Below are 17,472 nucleotides of genomic sequence, written 5' to 3' on the forward strand. Positions count from 1 at the left end.
CCGCTGACGATGGCTTCCAGTCCAGCGTCGTGCTTGACTTTTTTTTTTAAAGGCTTGTGGACTTCAACTCCCAGAATCCCTTAGCCTGGGCAGCCCTGCTGGCTGGGGAATTCTGGGAGTTGAAGTCCACGAGTCTTCCAAGTTGCCGCGTTTGGAGAGGCCGGATCTAAAACCATCATTTCAGCGTTACAGGAAGCTGACTAGCCCATTTGTTTGCCCTAAAAACCAAGACACGGCAGCACCTGCAAAGAACTCGTTGGCCTTTAATATCTGCAAAAATATAAATAAATATCCATTTGAGAAGAGAGTCGAGTAAGGCACGTCCGGAGCAATCTCTCTCTCTCTGTGTCTCCTTTCTTTTGGACTACAGTCCCCATCACGAGCTGGCCGAGAGCGATCGGAACGATTCCGCCAACATTCACGAGGGTGAAAGGAGAGGCTCTAAAAGGCTCTTCCGGGCAGATTTGGGCGGGGTGTGGGAACACAAAGCCCGCTTAAGGAGCTAGTCCTCTTGATCCCATCGGTCGGGGGGGGGGAGGAAAGACCCCAGTGCAGTTCAGTCCTCCAGGATCTCAGCAAAAAGCCGTCTCCGCTTCTTCTCCGCCTGCTGGAGGCTGTCCCAGTCGCGGCGGCGTTTGAGGAAGTGGGTCAAGGCGAAGTTGCGGACCAGGTGGTGGCCGAAGGGGTCGTGTCGCAGCCGGGCCTCGTGCTCCGCTGGGAGGAGGAGGGGGGAGAAGAAGAGAGGGGGGGGCGCTAAGTTTTGAAGGATGAAAATAAAGTCTCCGCGAAAAGGGAGAGGCTGCGTTCACACGTGTCCTCCGCTCCAGCTCCGCCTTAGGAGGCTGTGTGAACGAACAAGGGAAGTGGGTGACCTGCCCTGCAAAGAGTTGGGCAGCTTTATACGTTCTCAGCCTCGGGCCCTTTTTAAGAAGTCCGGCTGGGGCACTTGAAGCTATGCTGGCTGGGGAATTCTGGGAGTTGAAGGCCAAACATCCTAGGGTGCCCCAAGGTCGAGAAACATTGAATGAACCCTTTCCACTATGGAAGGGGAAAGGAAAGGAAGGAACGAAAGGAAAGGTGAAAGGAAGGAGGAAGGAGGGAGGGAGGGAGGGAGGGAGGGAGGAGTGAGCAAGGGAGGGAGGGAGGAGGAAGGGAGGAGGGAGGGAGGAAAGGAAGGAAGGGAGGAAGGAAGGAGGGAGGAGGAAGGAAGGAAGGAAGGAGGGAGGGAGGAGGGAGGGAGGAGGAAGGAAGGAAGGAAGGAAGGAGGGAGAAGAGAGGAAAGGAAGGAAGGAAGGGAGAGGGAGGAGGAAGGAAAGAAGGAAGGAAGGAAGGAAGGAAGGAAGGAAGGAAGGAAGGAAGGAAGGAAGGAAGGAAGGAGGGAGAAGAGAGGAAAGGAAGGAAGGAAGGAGGGAGGGAGGGAGGAGAGAGGAAAGGAAGGAAGGAGAGAGGGAGGAGGAAGGAAAGAAGGAAGGAGGGAGGGAGGGAGGAGGGAGGGAGGGAGGAAGGAAGGAAGGAAGGAGGAAGGGGGGAGGGAGGGAGGGAGGGAGGGAGGGAAGGAAGGAAGGAAGGAAGGAAGGAAGGAAGGAAGGAAGGAAGGAAGGAAGGGAAAACACAGAGGCCTCACCCAGTTCCTGGGCCAACTCCCGCTTGGCAGGCAGAGACGCTCTCCTCCAGATGGCATCCAGAACTCGGCTCCCGTGCTTGGAACAGGCGAGAGACAGGAAGTGGCCCTGATAATCCAAAGCAAAAAAAAACAACACAAAAAATGGGGGGGGGCGGGACGGAGAAGTGGAATGGTTATAAGTCGAGGACTACACGTAAATAACAGATGTGACCACGCCCAGAATCGTGCCAACTGTGGAAACGAAACATGTACTTTTTGCCTCCAGATGTTAACGTGTTATTGGCCAAGAACCCAAACCGCCTGCAGATGTTAGAAGGGTTGTGCGATGCAACCAGGTGTGCTGCGCTGAACAGTAAAGCATCGGCAGATAGTTGCGGTTTTCTCATCGCAACGGAAAAAAATAGGGGGTTGAAAAACTGCAAACGGCAAGGAGTCCCCAGTTTACGACCATTCACTTAGCTTGAGGTGAAGTGACTCAAGAGTTACAGCCAGTCCTCGGACTTATGGCCGCGTGATTGAAATTCAGACGCTCGGCCACCGACTCATATTTATGATGGCCGCAGCGTCCCCCTGGGTCAGGTGATTGCTCCTTTTGCAACCTCCTGACAAGCAAAGTCAATGGGAAAACCCCGATTTGCTTAACGACCGGGTTCCCCGCTTAACAACCGCAGCGATTCACTTCACCACGCTGGCAAGGGAGGCCGTAAAATGGGGTACTTAACCACTGCCTCGCTTAGCCACAGAAATTTTGGGCTCCTTCGTGGTCGTATGTCCGAGGATGACCTGTATACTGCAACATTGTGAAACTCTTCTGCGAGAAACCATGTCAAAATCTGTAATTCACTTAACAACCGTGCGGTTCACTTAAGAACTAGGGTGATTCTCTTAACAACCCTGACCAAAAAGCCCTTGTAAAATTGGGTGTGACTCACTTTTCTTACTCAGCAACAGTAAGGAATTCTGGGAGTTGAAGTCCACAAATCATCAAAGGGCCAGGTTTGGAGACCCCTGCTTGTGGAATTCAACTCCCAGAATTCCTCAGCCAGGCACGCTAGCTGAGGAATTCTGGGAGTTGAAGTCCACAAGTCATCAAAGGGCCAAGTTTGAAGACCCCTGCTTGTGGACTTCAAAACCCAGAATTCCTCAGCCAGGCACACTAGCAGAGGAATTCTGGGAGTTGAAGTCCACAAGTCATCAAAGGGCCAAGTTTAAAGACGCCTGCTTGTGGACTTCAACTCCCAGAATTCCTCAGCCAGGCACGCTAGCTGAGGAATTCTGGGAGTTGAAGTCCACAAGTCATCGAAGGGCGACGTTGGAAGACCCCTTTGACGCAGAAGTAACTGGTATAAAAGGACCCTGAAATGCTTTTGATAAGATGCAATTAATAACAATCTAATCCCATTCTGTGTCTGATTAACAGATAAATTTGATAAGAGAAGTTATCAAATATTTGTCACTAGGTAGAAGACAAGAGTGGAGTTACTACTCTCTCTGGAGTCAAAAAGCCGACACAGAATTTAGGGATTACTACCAATCATCATAAAGGTAACTGCTAACGGGGGGGGGGGGGGGGGCATGCTTGCCTTGAGGACTAGAAACCCTGTAAAATGAATCCCTCCAGAAGTTGAATCTGGCACCTGAACAACCAGGGCATGACAATGGCCAAGAATCTATTTCTCTGTTTTTCAACCTTGATGGTTTCAAGACAGGTAGAATTCAACTCCCAGAATTCCTGCTTGCCTTGAGGACTAGAAACCCTGTAAAATGAATCCGTCCAGAAGTTTGAATCTGGCACCTGAATGACCGTGGTGTGACGGTGGCCAAGAACCTATTTCTGTGTTTTTCAACCTTGGTGGTTTGAAGGCAGGTAGAATTCAACTCCCAGAATTCCCTCGCTGGCTGGGGAATTCTGGGAGTGTCTTTACAAGTTGCCACGGTCGACAAAACGTGGTTTTTATAATGTTGAGGGCGAACCTAAACAGGCAGAGCTTCGGCTGCGTTACCACAGCTGCCACCTTGACTTTTCTGAGCCCCACCGTACAGACACCCCTACACAACACAACACAACGCGACCCGTGCAAATGGAGCCGAATTGGCAGGCTCCAAAACCCGGAGCGGAGTCCCACCAGGGTTGCCCGAGACTTACTTTGAGCTGGTGCAAGATTTTCCGCCTCGGCTTCTTGGCGACGGAGGGACTGGCCAAGAGGGCATTGAAGACGTGACTCCCGGTGGGATCACAAGCCAAGGTGACCAGGTCTGCGGGCGGCATGGCGCCCAGGCTGCACAGCACGAGGGAAGGGTCCGCAAAGTACAGGAGGTGTTGCAACATCCTGGAGCCGTGATAGGAGACGGTGCTCAGGGCCGGCGGTGCCTCTGCCTGGAGGAAAAAAGTGAGGTTCTCTATTTAGGAAAGAGAAACCAAAGGCACAGGGATGGGATAGGGGGTACCTGGCTGAACAGTAGTAACTGCAAGAGCGTGGTGGACAATCCCTTAAATAGGAGCCAGCCGTGTGCTGCAGCTGCCAAAAAGGCCAACACAGTGCTAGGCTGCATTAACAGAGGGATAGAATCAGGATCACATGAAGTGTTGATACCGCTTTACAAGGCCTTGGTAAGGCCACACCTGGAATACTGCATCCAGTTTTGGTCACCACGATGTAAAAAAGATGTTGAGACTCTAGAAAGAGTGCAGAGAAGAGCAACAAAGATGATTGGGGGGCTGGAGGCTAAAACATATAGGGAACGGTTGCTGGAATTGGGTGTGTCTCATTTAATGAAGAGAAGGACGAGGGGGGACGTTATAGCAGTGTTCCAATACCCCAGGGGCTGCCCCAAAGAAGAGGGGGTCAAGCTATTCTCCAAAGCACCAGAAGGCAGGACAAGAAGCAACGGATGGAAACTAATCAAGGAGAGAAGCAACCCAGAACTAAGGAGAAACTTCCTGACAGTTAGAACAATTCACCAGTGGAACAACCTGCCTCCAGAAGTTGTGAATGTTCCAACACTGGAAGTTTTTAAGAAAAGACGGGACAGCCATTTGTCTGAAAGGGTATAGGGTTTCCTGCCTGAGCAGGGGGTTGGACTAGATGACTTCCAAGGTCCCTTCCAACTTGTTGTTGTTATTGTTGTTATTATTATTATTATTATTGATCATCGCAGTCAGCCAGATGTTCAGACTGGATTTGGCATTTTTGTCTACCTATCGAGTCCTTACCAAGAACCTGGGAGAAGCCGATGTGGATGTTGGATGGTATTACAGATCTTGTCGCAGGATGGAAGCAGTTCCTAGTAAGGCCGCCTTTTGCAATTATATTATTATTATTATTATTATTATTATTATTATTATTATTATTATTATTATTATTATTATTATTATTATTATTATTATTATTATTATTATTATTATTATAGTTCCTAGTAAGGCCGCCTTTTGCAATTATATTATTATTATTAAAATTATAATTACAATTATATTATTGATGATGATGATGATGATAAAAGAGAGAATCTGATGGTGTGGTGGAATTCCCAGAAGGGGAGGGGCCAGAGGACGTCTGGATTCCCAGAAGGGGAGGGGCCAGAGGACCAAGAGGCAGCCAAGTTTAGATTGTTTGGTTAGAAGAGTTACGACGGCTCCTCCTTAGCAATTTCACAGTCAGTCTTTAAATCATGCACACCCTGGTGCAGAAAGTCCTCGACTTACAACCATTTAGCGACCATCCGAAGTTACGACGACGCTGAAGAAAGGGGACTTGTGCCTGCGTCTCACCCTCACGACCCTTGCAGCATCCCCCGGGTCACTTGATCGAAATCCAACCGCCTGGCAACCTGACTCACCTTTCTGACCGTGGCGGGACGCTGCAGCCGTCGTCAATACAGGTAGCCCTCAACTTACGGCAGTTCGTTTCGTGACTCTTCAAAAGTTACAACAGCACCGAGAACGTGACTTATGACTGGCTCTCGCACAACCTTCTCAGCATCCCCGTGGTCACGTGATCGAAATTCAGACACTTGGCCACTGACTCACATTTTATGACAGTCGTGACGTCCCGTATGTGTGTGCGTGTGTGTGGGGATCCCACATTTGCGACCTTCTGACGAGCCCAATTCACTTAACAACGGTGTCCCCAGCTTGACAACGGTAGCAATTCGCTTAACCCACCACGGCAAGAAACGTCGTAAAACAGGGCAAACCCCAAACTTAACGCACGGGAGTTTGGGGCTCCGGGGGGGGGGTCGTAAGCCGAGAACTACCTGTAGCTCACACCTACCTGCTCCCCCTCCTCCCCAAAGTAGACCTCGTAAGCCAGCACGGAGGCGAGGAGGGGGGCGCAGGCCAGCTGGCGGGCGGGCGGCTCCCAACAGTGGAAGGCCTGCAGGGGAAAACAACAACAACAACAGCTCAACAATTTGGCGGAGGAGCACAGAGCAAAGGAGCGACAAGGAAACCCAAGCGGGATTTGTTCACCTCCAAAAGAGTCCGCAGCACTTCCGGCTGGTGGGCGCGGTGCTTCCGGCAGGCGCCCAGGAGCGCCGTGACAATGCCGAGATGTTCCAGGGCCAGGATTTGTTCCAAGCCGGGGGCCAGCTCCTGAAAAAGCTTCCCCAGCTGGGGAGGGGGCGTGAATGAGAAGACCCGCCCCCCCCAGACCAAGAGGTCTTCACGAGCCCCTTCCCCTCTTCTAGGCCGGCAGGGATCTGATGGGCCGATCTGCAATGGATCGCTAGCAGCTGTGCGATTCAGGCCTTTTAAATCCCGGTTTTTACACGTTAACCCAAAAGTGGCGAACGTATCTCGTATTCCTCCCTCCTTCTGTTTCCCCCACAATAACAACAACCCTTTGAGGTGGGTTAAGCTGAGATAAACTGGCCCAAAGTCACCCAGCCGGCTTTCAGGCCTAAGGTGGGACTAGAATTCACCGTCTCCTGGTAACTGGTCCAAAGTCACTCAGCTGGTTTTCATGGTTAAGGCGAACTAGAACTCCCACTCTCCTGGTGATTGGCCTAGTCATCTAACTAGCTTTCGTGACTAGGGTGGGACTAGAACTCACTGACTCCTGGTTATTGGCCCAGTCACCCAGCTGGCTTTCATGACTAGGGTAGGACTAGAACTCACTGTCTCCTGGTGATTAACCCACAGTCACCTAGCTAGCTTTCGTGAGTAGGGTAGGACTAGAACTCACTGTCTCCTGGTGATTAGCCCAGTCACCCAGCTGGCTTTCATGACTAGGGTAGGACTAGAACTCACTGTCTCCTGGTGATTAACCCACAGTCACCTAGCTAGCTTTCATGAGTAGGATGGGACTAGAACTCACTGTCTCCTGGTGACTAGCCCAGTCACCTAGCTAGCTTTCATGACTAGGGTGGGACTAGAACTCACTGTCTCCTGGTGATTAGCCTAATCACCTAGCTAGCTTTCGTGACTAGGGTGGGACTAGAACTCACTGTCTCCTGGTTATTGGCTCAGTCACCTAGCTAGCTTTCCTGATTAGGATGAGACTAGAATTCCCAATCTCCTACTGAATGGCCCACAGTCACCAAGCTGGCTTTCGCGACTAGGATGGAACTAGAACTCAGCGTCTCCTGGTGATTGGCCCACAGTCACCCAGTTTCATGCAGGACTAGAACTTTCTCCCAGTGATTGGCGTGGGGCTAGAACTCAGTGTCTGGCCCAGGCACCCAGCCAGCTTTCCTGCCTCAAGCAAACTAGAACTCACCATCTCCTGGCTTCCAGCCTGGTGCCTTAACATCCCCTCCTGCCATGGGGGGGGGGGGAACCAAAATCTGCTCCTGCCCTTTCGAAGTCTTAACCAGCTCTGTCCCTGCTTAGCTTTTCGAGATCAATCGAAAACCGACGGCACCACCAAGGCACACACACACACACCCGATTTAAGCCAACTGGGAGGCCAACCACAAAAGCCCTCTCTCACCAGTTTACGCGAGGCGGCGTGGATCAGCCGCTGCAAGGTGAAGTTGGCCACCTTGTGAGCGGACAACGCGCGGAGCTGCCCCTTCACGTGCACCTTGTAGAACGAGCGCAACGCCTTCGCATCCGACACCTCCAGGACTTTGTCTAGAATCCGGCTGCAGGTCGGGTCCTTCAGAAAAACCAGGAGACTGCTGGAGAGGGAGGAATAAACAAGACAGGCGCGCATCAATGCACCTCTGCCTTGTCGCGCACATCCACACATGCTGGAAATCTCCAAAGCCAACCCAGGGGGCAGAAGAAAAAAAAAGAAAAGCTAAAAACACTTGTATTTTCAGGTGGTCCTTAACTGAGCAGAATTTCCTTTGCTAAGCAGGGCAGGGTTTTACGACCTTTCTGCCAGGGGGGGGGGGGGGTTCAGTGAATTGCAGCGGTCGTTAAGTGAATCGTGTGGCCGTTAAGAGGAATCCGGCTTCCCCTGTGGGGGTTTGCTGGTCAGAAGCCGGCTGGGAAGGTTTCAAATGGTCGATCACGTGACACTCGTCGTAAATGCAGTGCCGGTGGCCAAGCACCCAAATTTTGATCCCATGATGTTGCAATGGTCACATGTGCGAGGACTAGTTCTAAGTCACTTTGTTCGGGGCCGTTGTAACTTTGAATGATGGCTAAATGAATGGTTTTAAGTCGAAGGTTTTAATGCTAAGGTGTGTCTAAACCAGGGGTCTTCAAACATGGCCCCTTTATGACTTGTGGACTTCAACTCCCAGAATTCCTCAGCCAGCGTGCCTGGCAGAGGAATTCTGGGAGTTGAAGTCCACAAGTCTTAAAAGGCACAGTTCCCTCACACTGGGTGAGGAATTCTGGGAGTTGAAGTCCACAAGTCATAAAAGGGCCAAGTTTGAAAACCCCTGGTCTAGAATGTGGGTCTCTTTAATACAATATTTCTTAAACTTTGCCACTTTAAGTCAGGTGGACTTCAACTCCCAGAATTCCCCAGCCAGCAACGCTGGCTGGGGAATTCTGGGAGTTGAAGTCCACCTGTCTTAAAGTGGCCAGGTTTGAGAAACATTGTTCTAACCCCACATTTTAACCATTCCACCACACTGCCGAGCATAACCATTACACCCCACTGGTGTAACCACTGCACCCCACTGCCTTTAACCTGGGAAGATTAACCCAGCCAACAGCGTAAGCGGTGCAAGCTTTTGCAGTGACTCCTCCCCCCCCAATCCCCACCCCCAAACCACCCAGCCAATCCAACTGCTCACCTTTGCCCAGCAGCTGGGTTGCAGCTGCTCAGGTAGCCAATCACAAACCTGCAGAGCTCAGCACTTGTTTCAGGCAGCTTTCTATGCAGGACCACCAGCGCCACCTGCAGGCAAAGGCTGAAACATTTGTTGGTGATGAAATCTAGAGGGAAAACAGGGTTAGTTCAATAGTTGGGAATCTTGGTTAAGGTCAGGCCAGGAAAGACATATTATTATTATTATTATTAATTTAATTTCTATACCGCCCTTCTCCCGAAGGACTCAGGGCGGTGAACAGGGCAATACATAAAAACAAGATACAAAAATTAAAAATTATTAAAAAGTAATTAAACAGTGCCCATAATAAATTAATACAGATTAACAGTTAAAATCCATTTATAAAATCCAACCCCGTCCCATCAGGCCAGGCCAGCTTGTTCAAAGAGATGGGTTTTAAGATCGCGCCGGAAGGAGCGGAGATCGGGCGCCATCCGGAGCTCGACCGGAAGATGGTTCCAAAGATCCCGTGCACCCACAGAGAACGCCCTCCCCCTGGGGGCCACCAGTCGGCATTCTCTGACCGGCACCCTGAGGAGGCCCTCTCTGTGGGAGCGTACTGGGCGGAGGGAAGTTGATGCCGGCCGCAGGTGCTCCCCAAGGTATTCCGGACCCATGCCATGTAGGGCTTTGTAGGTCATTACTAACACCTTGAATCTCACCCGGAAGACAACTGGAAGCCAATGCAGCTCGCGGAGCAGAGGTGTGACATGGGAGCGTCGGGAAACTCCCAACACAACTCTCGCGGCTGCATTCTGTACCAGTTGGAGCCTCCGAGTGGTCTTCAAGGGTAGCCCCATGTAGAGAGCGTTGCAGTAGTCAAGACGAGAGGTCACAAGCGCGTGAGTGACCGTACGTAGGGCATCCCGGTCTAGATAGGGCCGCAACTGGCGCACCAGGCGAACCTGGGCGAAGGCCCCCCTAGTCACAGCTACTATATGGTCTTCTAGGGAAAGCTGTGAATCTAGGAGGACTCCCAAGTTGCGAGCCCTATCTACGGGGGGTAATAACTCACCCCCCATAAAGAGGGGTGGAATATAAAGGGAATATAAAGGGAAGATATATAAATGATATCTATATACGTTTATAGTACCTTTGAAATGACAGAAAATACTTGTAGCTTGGGTTTTGCTCTCCAAGCTTGTTTCAATTTAGCTTCTGAACGTTTCGTTACCATACTAGGTAACATCATCAGAATTTTTTTTGTCTTTAGCTTATATGTCTCACAAGACACATTCAGTTGTCCTCGACTTACGACCCCAAAATTTCTGTTGTTAAGGGAAACGTCTGAAATTTGTCTGAAATGGTATAAGGGGTTGGACAAGATGACCTCCAAGATCCCTCCCAAATTATCTGAATTTTGATCACGTGATCCTGGGGATGCTGCAAAGGCTGTAACTGTGAAAAAACCGGTCATTAAGTCCCTTTTTCAGTGCCATTGTAACTTTGAGCGGTCACTAAATGAACTCTTGTAAGTCGAGGACTGCCTGTACATACATACTGTCATATATATATACACACACATATACATACATACACACACACACATATATCCCTTCCCTCAATGTATCTCAAGCTCACATTTTCCCATTAACGTGCATATAGTCCTCACTTAATGACTATTCACTTAATGACTTTTTTACGAGAGACCCCATAAAACAGGAGTCTTCAAACTTGGCCCTTTCATGACTTGTGGACTTCAACTCCCAGAATTCCTCAGTCAGCCATTTTGATGCAACTGCGGGCTTAAATCCAGACCAGAGGTCTTCAAAATTGGCTCTATTATGACTTGTGGACTTCAACTACCAGAATTCCTCAGCCAGCATGCCTGACTGAGGAATTCTGGAAGTTGAAGTCCACAAGTCATAAAAGGGCCAAGTTTGAAGACCCCTGCCATAAAAGGACCTCAGATTTATGACTTAACTCCCTGTGGTCATATGATCACAATGACCAATGCCATAAAAGGTACTTACAATCCATCCTCAAAGTTATGATTCCCCACCCCACGGTCACGTGATCGCATTTCAGGGGCTGCAACTGGCCCACGTTTACAACCGGTTTGCATGTGACAATCTGCAACATATTTTCCCAGCGTGCAGCAAAGAAGACCCATTCATACCGGTAGAAAGGATTCGCTTAGCGACCGCATAAAAATGGTTGTAAGATCGAGTCAGCACTTATGGAGACCCACTGAACAACTACAACTACTCATTACAAACATTCCACGCTCACTTGTTGCCATTAAGTGAGCATTATGACAAGAACCGTGCAAGACTGCTGTTTCTCCACCTGCCCAGCAGATGGCAGTATCTCACCTGCAATCTGTTCCTGGAAGCAGCCTTTGAATTCCTGCAGGAGGGAGAGGAAGCTGGCGGGGACCTCGAAAACCATTGGTCCTTCGCTCCCGACCTTCGAACTCTTGGCCCAGGGACGAAGCAGCCCTAAGATGGCGGAAGTGGACAAAAAAGGGGAAAGTGTGAATCAGAGGCACTGATTTTCCCACATGGAAAAGATTCATACATTTCTGCTTGCTGCAAACACCTGGCAAAATAGGGCATTAACCAAGGGGTCCAACCACGTCAACTTTAAGACTTGTGGACTTCAACTCCCAGCATTCCCCAGCCAGAATTCTGGGACTTGGAAGTCCACAGGTTGAGGACAGCATATGTTGACTTTAGGACTTCGCCTGTTCAGTTATTTGTAAATAAAAATAAAATAATAAACAAAAAAAAACAAAAAAAGCAAAATAATAAAATAACACATAAAATATAAAATAAAATATATAATTAAAATAATAAAAAAGAAATAAAATAATATATAAAATACGTAAAATAATATAAAGCAAAACAATAAAAGAAAAGAATGCATAAAAGAAAATACTCAAAATATAATCTAAAATAAACTAATAATATAAAAATATAAAATAAAATAAAATATAATCTAAAAAATAAAATAAAATATATAAAATACATAAAACATAAAACAATAAAACAATACATAAAATATAATCTAAAATATAATGAGAAATAATATATAATAAAATAATAAAATAAAATACATAAAATATAATACATAAAATATAAAATAACAATAACAAAAGACAAAATATAAACTATATAAAAATAACAAAAAAATAAAAATAATAAAATAAAAAATACAATATATAAAATACATAAACATAATATAAAACAATAAAATAATACATAAAATATAATCTAAACTAAAATAATATATAATAAATATAATCTAAACTAAAATAATAAAGTAAGAAATAATATATAATAAAATATAAAATAAAATAGATAAAATATAAAATACATAAAAAATAAGAAATAAAATAAAAAATAAAAATAAAACAAAAACTGTTTTTGCTTTTGAGCAGCTGAGCAGAAGCAGCTGACCCGAGTTACCCAGAAACCTCCCGGGATTGAGGGGAGCCATTAACCCAGGTCTCACCATTCCCACATTATTATTATTATTATTAGTTTTATTTATATACCGCCCTTCTCCCGAAGGACATCCTTCCCACACTGGATCTCAACACGCAGGAAACTCTCGAGAGGCCTGAAAGCGGGGAACGGCTTTCACACACCCCACCCACACCCACCAATCCCACGCTGGGGGACGCATTCTACGGCCACCGCTCACCTGAGCCCGGGAGCGCCCGGCCCCCGTCCGACCCGACTCGGGCCCCTCCCAGGACCTGCAACAAGGTCCGCACCACAAAGCTGGCGTGGGCATCCAAGGCGAAAGTCGGCAGTCCCTCCTGAAGACCCTTCCCCAGAGCCAGGACGAGTTCCTCCAGCGCCTGGGATGCCTCTCCTCCGTCCGAGATCAGCGCCAGGGCCCTCCACAGGACCCCCTCCAAGATGTGGGCTCCGCAGGGGTGGCAGGCCACCAGGCGCAGGGAGGGCAGCAGGGCCCGGAGCAGGGACTCCAAGCTGGCCCCCGAGGCCCAAGGCAGCAGCGCCTGGAGGAGCAGCGACCCCGACAGGTCCAGGGCCAGCGGCAACGCCACAGCTACGGCCTCCGTCAGAACGTTGCTCACAAACAGACCTGCGAGGGCCGAAGGGCAAAATAAGGCGTGTTACAGGGAATCCTCTAGTTACGACCGCAATTGGGAGTAGAACGTCCCTCGCTAAGCGAGGCGGTGGTTAAATTGAGTCGGGCCCCATTTTTGCAAACTTTTCGGCCCGCGGTCGTTCAGCGAATTCCTTCAGTCCTTAAGGGAATCGCGCGGTCGTTAAGCAAATCCGGCATATTCCCCCCCCCATTGCTTTTACTTATCGGAAGCCGGCTGGGAAGGTCGCAAATGGCGATCACGTCAGTTGGGATGCCACAGCCGTTCTCAATACAGGCGGTCCTCAACTTACGACAGTTCATTTAGCGACCGCTCAAAGTTACAACGGCACTGAAAAAGGGACTGAGGACCATTTTTTCACAGTTGCGACCTTTACAGCATTCCCTATGGTCACGTGATCAAAATTCAGATGCTTGGAAACTGACATGTACTTATGACGGTTGCAGCGTCCCGGGATCTCTTTTGAGACCTTCTGACCAGCAAAGTCATTTTGGGTGGGGGGGGGGGGGGGGGGGAAGAGAAGCTGGATTCATTTAACAACCGAGTTACTAACTTATCCACTGCAGTGATTCACTTAACAACAGTGGCAAGAAACGTCGTAAAACGGGACAAAACTCACTTAACAAATGTCTCACCTAACAACGGACATTTGGGGCTCAATTGTGGCCGTAAGTCAAGGACGGCCTGTACATGCCAATCTCCCAAATTTTGATCACGTGATGGTCGGAATGTCACAACAGTCGTAAGTGTGAGGAGCAGTTGTAAATTGTCTTTTCGGTGCTTCCAATGCTCGCTAAACAGTGTTTCTCCACCTTGGCGAGTTGAAGATGTGGGGGCTTCAACTCCCAGAATTCCTTGCAACAACAAAAAAAACAACTCCCATATTCCCAAATTTCTGAATACCAATGGAGGCGGCTATCTCCCGGTACTCCTCAACTTATGATCGATCGCCTACCAACCATTTGAATTTACAACGGACTTCCGTGGGGCTACTTATAACCCAGATCTGAAATATCAATGGCTGCCCTTGTAGTCACATGACCTCCCTTTATAGGCATTTACAGCAGGGGTCTTCAAACCTGGCCCTTTTATGACTTGTGGACTTCAACTCCCAGAATTCCTCAGCCAGTGTGCCTGGCTGAGGAATTCTGGGAGTTGAAGTCCACAAGCCGGGGTCTTCAAACTTGGCCCTTTGATGACCTGTGGACTTAAACTCCCCGAATTCCTCAGCCAGCGTGTCTGGCTGAGGAATTCTGGGAGTTGAAGTCCACAAGTCATTAAAGGGCCATGTTTGAAGACCCCGATTTACAGCACCCCACAGTCACGTGACTACATTTTACGGCCATTTTGCCCAAATCCGCCACATACATCCCGCTTACGCTAAAGCCACCTCATAGCGAACCACCGGTTCACTTAACAACTGCTCCAAAAATGGTCATAAAACTGGGTCGCTCGCATGGATAACCCGATTTACAAACAGCATGAGTTACGACAGTGGTGGTGGGCAGGCTCCATTACGGTCGTATCTCGAGGACTATTTCCACAAGCTTTCAAAGTGCTCTGTCTCCCTAAATCCCTCTGTGAACAGATCTTACTTTTCTCCTCATCGGAGGCAAAGCCAGACTTGAAGGTTTCGTGCGCCTGGTGAAAATAATCCGCCGCTGCGGGCTCCATTTTGGGAGCGCCTCCTCCTTTGATCTCCTCTGGGTCTCCTTTCCCCGTCTTAGCAGCAGGTGGACGACGTCTCTTCCGCTCTTTGCTGCTTTTCGCTGCTTTGTGGCGGTGGGCAGGGGGCGACATCCTTCTGGACGGCTCAGCCAACCTGCCGGAGGGAAATCGAGGAAATTAGCAAATTAGCCACAAGGAAAAGAGTCACTTTGGACCGCAAGAGCGAAAGCATGTAAATTTAATAAATAAATAAAAAACAAAACACATAAATTTAATACATAAAAACAAAACATATGCAGCAGGGATCCGCTTGCTGTAACAAGACCAGGTTTTTTGGAGTGGGGGGGGGGCAGAAATCCAGGTTAAAAATCTTCTGGCAGTTACACAGTCTCGTTGAGCCCACCTCGCAGGGGTGTGTGGTGGGGATGGAATGGACAAAAGAAAGTGCAGGCTAAACCCCAAGTGTGCGTTTGACACCTCAACCCATTACACTTTAAGCAACCTTTTGGACGTCCAATATTTTGGAACCAATCCATGATCAAAGTCATAGGGTGCTACATATAACTTTATATAATATATAATATTTTCTCTCTCTCTCTCTCTCCCTCCTCTCGTGTGTTAGGGGTTCATTGCTTCAAATTATTTGCAAAAATAACAATGGCAAGATACATTTTTTATTTAGCTTTTTTAGCATATAACAAACATGGACTCACAATATATATTCACGTTTCATCTAAATTAATAACACAGTAAAATACAGCATATATTTGTGTGTGTGTGCCTGTGCGTCTGTGTATGTGTGTATTCAAATTATAATGCATAATTTCACTATAATCAAATAAAATTAATTTAAAGGGGGCGGGGGGGGGAGTTTCCCCTTCAAAACCAACATCCAAAGTCAGCTCAGGGCTCTTCAAACTTGGCCCTCTGATGACTTGTGGACTTCAACTCCCAGAATTCCTCAGCCAGGCATGCTGGCTGAGGAATTCTGGGAGTTGAAGTCCACAAGTCACCAAAGGGCCAAGTTTGAAGACCCCCCTGGTTTAGGTTGAAGTTACACTGCCAAGGGTCAAAGGTCATACAATATCCAACCCACCAGAGCTCCTTTTTAATCCACCAACGAAAAAGTGCAAATCAACGGCCAAGGAGGAGAGGGGGGCCACCCCAAGCAAGGCCGGGCTGGTTGAGTTGCCCTTCTGCAGTCTCTCCTCGCCGCCTTACCGGTTGCATTTCTGCCTGCAGAGAATCCGTGCAAAGAAAAAGAGGGGGGAAAAAACAAAAGGGGAAGGGGTTGCAATAAAAATTCAGAATATTGCAAGACTTACAGCAAACGCCCGGCCCCAAAGTTTGCCTCTCGGCTGCTGCTCTCCTACTGGATCGGCACAGGATCCCGCGGAAAAGGGATCAGAGGATCGCGCATCTTCCACCCGCTGCTCGCAACGCCGCCACCTTTTTGCAACCCACGCGGACGCCCAGCCCGCACCGCGCGTGCGCGGGAGAGAGACCCTCGCAGGCCACGCCCCTCCCGGAACCAGGCCGGAGCTTTGCCGCGCTGCATCCCGGCCTGCCCCGCGCGAGCCAGCGAGCCAGCGAGCGCGCGGGGCGGCCACTCCTCCCAGAAAGCATTGCGCCCATTACGTCATCTTCTATTCATTCATTCATTCATACGTGTGTTCATTCATTCATTCCCGTGATATCTGCGCGGTTTGTAAATTTAAATTTCTTAAAACTTGACCGCATTCTTGATCACATTTACTTAATGTATTTTATTTATTACATTTGGTTATTAGCTTTATTGCATTGATGTATTGCATTGATCAAATTATCCATTTATTAAATGCATTGATCACATGTACTTATTGTATTTATTTTATTTATTACATTTATTTATCCGCTTCTTAATTAAATTTATACGCTTGTGTTGTTTTTCTAAAAATCATTTTTATAAGTTCACCCTATATCCTATTTTCATATTTCTTATTTCAGCTTAATTTGCCCTTAATATTCAAACAATTCTTACAAGTCATAATTTGCCCAATATTAATCATCTAAACATCCAGATTTTCCATTTAGATACATCGCCCCAATGTTTTCATGTTTCATGCATTATAAAAATACTGTACCACTTATCTATCTTATGACTTCTATAACGTCTTCTCTGATCAATTTATATTTCACTTACGTTTATAAAAGTTAATATGTTAAATCACTATATATCTCATTTCCAGAATTCTTCTCTAAGCTTCATTTCCCCTCAGTATTTCAGTCATTTCTTAGTCCTAATTCTCTTCAGCTTAATTTACTTTGAAGTTTCAAACACTTTTGTCACTGCTGTTGTAACATCAAAAGGTCACTAAACGACAAACTAAACTTCGTACTTGTGACGGTCGTAGAGTCCCGGGGTCACGTGATTCCCTTTTGCGACCAGAGTCAAAGTGGGGGGGAGCCGGATTCACTTAACAACCTTGTTACTCGTTTAACAACTGCAGTGATTCACATATCCACTGTGTCAAGGAAGGTCGTAAAACGGGGCAACATTCACTGCACAACCCAGCAACAGAAATTTTGAGCTGAATTGCACTCGTAAGTCCAGGATCACCTATATATAATCTAAATTATAAATGATTATACCACCTAAAATGAGCGTTTCTATTAGTGCCAGAACTAAATATTAGCCCTCCCAAGCTAAAAAATGTTGCTGAAAATTCCTAGGTGTGTTGCATTCTTCCTCCGCTTAGTTAGCCGTACAAATCGTGCCTGCACAAATGTGAATTTATAATACCAAGTCTCTTTTGGCCCTGCACCCAGACAGCTGAGACTTTGCCAGGCGTTTCCATTTACAGGAATATAAATCCATCTCATCCAGGCG

General features: G+C 47.8%; 1 protein-coding gene across 3 annotated transcripts; it reads right to left on the bottom strand.

Annotated features, from left to right (window-relative positions):
* Window positions 1-239: 239 nt before the first annotated feature.
* LOC308677143 (nucleolar protein 9-like) lies at window positions 240-16,139 on the bottom strand. Of its 3 annotated transcripts, none has more exons than XM_081343308.1 (11): window positions 15,929-16,139; window positions 14,531-14,757; window positions 12,503-12,910; window positions 11,170-11,295; window positions 8,819-8,960; window positions 7,555-7,744; window positions 6,093-6,233; window positions 5,896-5,997; window positions 3,771-4,001; window positions 1,625-1,700; window positions 240-714 (listed from the first exon to the last, which is right to left on the bottom strand). In XM_081343308.1, exons 2-11 carry the CDS (start codon window positions 14,733-14,735, stop codon window positions 557-559), a joined length of 1,779 nt encoding a protein of 592 aa, XP_081199434.1. In that variant the 5' UTR covers window positions 14,736-14,757; window positions 15,929-16,139; the 3' UTR covers window positions 240-556. The 3 variants fall into 3 exon arrangements, with proteins under 3 accessions (XP_081199434.1, XP_081199432.1, XP_081199433.1); XM_081343306.1 differs by having other exon boundaries at window positions 1,625-1,730; XM_081343307.1 differs by lacking the exon at window positions 15,929-16,139 and adding an exon at window positions 15,700-15,881 and having other exon boundaries at window positions 1,625-1,730.
* Between the last annotated feature and the right edge of the window lie 1,333 nt (window positions 16,140-17,472).

This window comes from Vipera berus, assembly GCF_964194415.1.
Source record: "Vipera berus genome assembly, chromosome: Z".
NCBI lineage: Eukaryota > Metazoa > Chordata > Lepidosauria > Squamata > Viperidae > Vipera > Vipera berus.